Source organism: Malus domestica, chromosome 05 (assembly GCF_042453785.1).
Source record: "Malus domestica chromosome 05, GDT2T_hap1".
Classification (NCBI taxonomy): domain Eukaryota; kingdom Viridiplantae; phylum Streptophyta; class Magnoliopsida; order Rosales; family Rosaceae; genus Malus; species Malus domestica.
The window spans coordinates 39,904,219-39,908,440 of NC_091665.1; the positions used below are offsets into that span (position 1 = coordinate 39,904,219).

At 32.8% G+C, this 4,222-nt stretch overlaps 1 protein-coding gene across 1 annotated transcript; it reads left to right on the top strand.

Annotated features, from left to right (window-relative positions):
* The first annotated feature begins 965 nt into the window (after positions 1–965).
* Positions 966–3,259, top strand: LOC108173435 (transcription factor MYB114-like). Its single transcript, XM_017332369.3, has 3 exons — positions 966–1,103; positions 1,208–1,337; positions 2,681–3,259. Exons 1-3 carry the CDS (start codon positions 1,004–1,006, stop codon positions 3,135–3,137), a joined length of 687 nt encoding a protein of 228 aa, XP_017187858.3. The 5' UTR covers positions 966–1,003; the 3' UTR covers positions 3,138–3,259.
* The last annotated feature ends 963 nt before the right edge of the window (positions 3,260–4,222 follow it).

Here is a 4,222-nt window from a genome sequence, read left to right on the forward strand (position 1 = left end):
AAGAAATAGGAAGCTAACAATAGCCGTTGGTTGACTGTAAAATACTTCTCAAAGAAGAACCGAGGGACGCAACATCTTCGATGAGAGTGTAACAATACATGATCAGGTGACTAGTAAAACTATGTAGAGTTGTGTTGACTAGTAAAACTATTTTTTCTCCTTTTTGTCACGTAGTTTCGCTATTGAATAAAAGGTCGTACACAAGGCTTCCGCTTTACGCAGGTCTGTAAGAGGTGAATGTCGGCTAGCCTTACTCACATTTATAGAGAGGCTACTCCCAAATCTCGAACCCGAGACCTACTGCTTATGGACGAAGGCCATCAAATGCCTTAAAAAAATAAAAAAAATAATAATATAATGTTCAATCCATTCGAATATACAAAATTCAAAGAAAATATATTACAAAAATATGACCCTATGGCTCACTAGAGTGGTGAAAGCTACAATGGCCCTGGCTAGCTATGGTGTCTTTGTCCTCCACAGAGACGAGCCGACTAAGGGTTCTCTTCTCGAAGTGGTGTCGTTGTTTTGTCGTCTTGCCTAGCGGGTATTATGGTCGCGCTATTGCGGTGGCTGGATGTAGTATTTTGTTATTATCAATGAATTATGTGTTCACGTTTTTTAACAATGACTTTATGTGATCACACTTCTCTATAATAACTTGTGTTTTAGAGATAATTCATGTATTACCGTTATAGGTTTGTTGCGTCAATTGTTTAATTTGTCTTTACTAAATTACTAATTCACTCTAGACCAATTTTGGTCACTGGAGTATTACCCAATTGACACCAATTCGTTTTATATATTTAATTTGTTTTGTAAGAATCAGTGAAATACAACCTGAACCTATCGTTTCTGGTAAAAAAAACTCTATCAAATTGTTTCAGTTGTACTGTGGTCCTTTTCATTCATTTATGTGGCGAGCAGTCATGCACGTCGGTGGCCTCATGATCTCTAATCTGGTATATATTTACATATTGAGGATAGTAATTTGCTGGGAATAATGAGGAAAGGTGCCTGGACTCAACAGGAAGATGATATTCTGAGGCAGTACGTTGAAAAGCATGGAGATGGAAAGTGGCACCAGGTTCCTCGCGAAACAGGTAAAGAGACAAGTTTATTGGCATACTTGACTAGAAAATTAGTTGTCCTTCAGTTTGGTTATCTAGAAACATGTTATAAATAAAGTCTTTGTGTAAATGTGCAGGTCTAAACAGATGCAGGAAAAGCTGCAGACTGAGGTGGTTGAACTATTTGAAGCCGAATCTCAAGAGCGGAGATTTCACAGAGGATGAAATAGATCTAATCCATAGACTTCAGAAACTTTTGGGAAACAGGCAAGTCCCTTTATTTGGCAAACAAAAAAAAAACCGGCAAGTCATTTTATATTCCAAGCAAAAGCCAAATGCATGCATGCATGAGCTAGTTATCATAAAGATATTACTCACCTTGAAGATTGTATCAAAACAAAAGAACTTCATAAGAAGCTGGGAGAGCCTGCCAAGGCACATCAGCCAGTAAATAAGATTTGTTGACCGACTAACACACGGCATACATCCAGAATACGAAACCCTATTTGCAAAACTTAAGACGCTGGCTACCAGCATTTTGGGCCTTCTTTGCTTGTGCTCCAAGTCTGTGGAGCCAGGATTGCACACTTGAGAAAGCCTCACAAAAAATTAATAAAAAAAAAAATAGGGTTCTTTAGATATAGATCCTTACAACTTTTATTTTCTTGATAAAAATTCATCTAATTCTGAACATCCAAATAAAACCCAAATTTGAAAAATACTACCAAGTAAAAAATATATGTTATATATAATGAATTTACCTATATGTAAGTTTATGATTAGCAAATAATATATATTTTGTAGGTAAATTAATATTGAATCAAATAACATTCTTTTATTTTGTAGGTAATTTATTTTTTATATATTATTACATATGTTTGCCACATTTTATTATTATAAGATGTATGTACAAATAATAGGTAAATTAACTTCAAATCAAATAACATTGCTTTATTTGGTAAGTAAATTAATTTTGAATCAAATAGTATTCTTTTGTTATGTAGGTATTTTATTTTGTATGTATCAATGATTCAATATCATATATATATATTTGGCACATTTTATTATCATATGTACAAATAATAGGTAAATTAGTATTAAATAAAATAATATTGTTTTATTATGTAGGTAAATTATTTTGCATGAATTTTACATATATCATGCATGTGTGTGTGGGAGAAATAATTTACCTACATTAATATGTAAAATATAGTTTTATTGACTTAATTAAGCAAGTATAATAACATATATTAGACATGTTTTATGTTACTATATAGGCATTAATTATGTACATCAAATATTCAAATATGGTTTATCAAAAAAATAAATAAATAAATTCAAATAGGGGTATTTTAGGCATCCAATTTTTTAAAAATCTATGAAGCCAAACATAATTAATGAATTTGCTGATATGAAATCTAGTGAATGGGTTTTATCCGAGTGAGAATAATTTTGAAACCGTGACAACAACTCCTTACAATTTTACTATTCTTGAGTTACAAAGCCCTTGTTTCTGACCAAAAAAAATGAGTTACAAAGCCCTTGTAGTTTTGAACAAATGCCTTTGTAGTTTTAACATATTATTTATTCATTTTGTTTGTGCATGTAAGGTGGTCAATAATTGCTGGAAGACTCCCAGGAAGAACAGCAGGCAAGGTAAAAAATTATTGGAATAGCAAGCAACGAAAGGAGTTGGAATATATGAAGGATAAATCAAAAGAAAGAACAAAAGTCACATCCGTCATAAGACCTCAACCACGGAGGGCTAGAGTTGCAGTTTTAAAATCTGAAGAGAACTGTAGCAGATTATTACAGACATCATCACCACCTACAGAAAATGCTATTGATTCATGGAAGACCATGTTGCATGATACAGACAATATTGATGGAACACCATTTACTAGTTTAGGGTTAGGGGAAGACCTCTTCACAAACTTTTGGGTTGAAGATATTGCACAATCGACAACGGTAGGCATGAATTCTGCTGATGAAGGGTTACACATGAGTGGCAACTTTTCTTTTAGGGAGAACCTTTGGAATCTAGAAGAAGAGAGAACTAAGATTTAGAGGTCCAAAGTCTCAAGCAATCATGGAATTAGTTGTACTTTGCAGACAATGTACGTACTTAATTAGTAATAAGTTCCTATATGTTTGTTTGTGATATATACACGTATATATTTCATTTTTCAGTTCAGAACCATAAATATTTTTTTTTGTTTCAACTTTTCATGTGGGGTTGTCTTTCAAAATTTTTGCTTTGTACTTATAATATAAGGAAAACTAACGAAAAATCTAAAAAAACTTCTCTTTTAACGAAAAACCTTTTTTAAAAGTATAGTGAATAATGCCAGTTAAAGGTAAAAATGTTGTTTTTCATTAAAAGTGAACAGTACCAGAAATGTTTTGTTAAAACTCCCTATAATATATGCAACACTAATTGTGTTTGTATAAAAAAGTAGTTGGTGTACAAAATGTCAAAATATATATACTTCAAATGAAGGGCCAGAGTATTTTGGTGGAACGTCGCAACGCTTCAAAAGACAAAGATTTATGTTTTGGCTCACCAAAAGTGGTGTGAAGAATAAGTATTGACGCTTAGGCGAGTGAACAACTGCTTGGATGACCTAAAAACCATGGAAGAAAATATCGGTAATATCGGAAATATCGATAGTCCGAAAACACGGAAATATCGATGGAAATATCGGGATAATATCGATATCGATAAAAATTACATGGAAACCACGGAAATTGTAAGAAAAACTTGGAAATTTTTATTGAAACTTTGCAGGATGTTTATTTAGTCAATTATCTATTAGTTTATCATAAAAAATTGGAAGGAAATGCATTGCATGATGGATTTAACATTATCAAGTTGATTATATAGCGAGCTGGCAAACATTGTGAGTGTAGAAACTATGTAGTAATTAATGAAAAAAGTTTAAACACACCATAATCATTTATATATAATGAATTAGTACAATATTTTACACTTTATACATTGTACCATTCCTAAAAGATGTTAAAGTTGAATTATTTACCATGCTTTTCTTTTCTCACACCGTCACACACCACCTACACACACACGCACACACAGGGATCACACACGCCACCACACACGCACACCACACACGCACACACGACTTGTCTCTGGA

Bases quoted from the DNA above. Each gene is read 5' to 3' on its own strand.
- LOC108173435 (XM_017332369.3), top strand. From the start codon at position 1,004: ATGAGGAAAGGTGCCTGGACTCAACAGGAAGATGATATTCTGAGGCAG. The intron at 1,104-1,207 runs GTAAAGAGACAA...GTAAATGTGCAG, and splicing joins CCAGGTTCCTCGCGAAACAG to GTCTAAACAGATGCAGGAAA. The intron at 1,338-2,680 runs GCAAGTCCCTTT...TGTGCATGTAAG, and splicing joins CAGAAACTTTTGGGAAACAG to GTGGTCAATAATTGCTGGAA.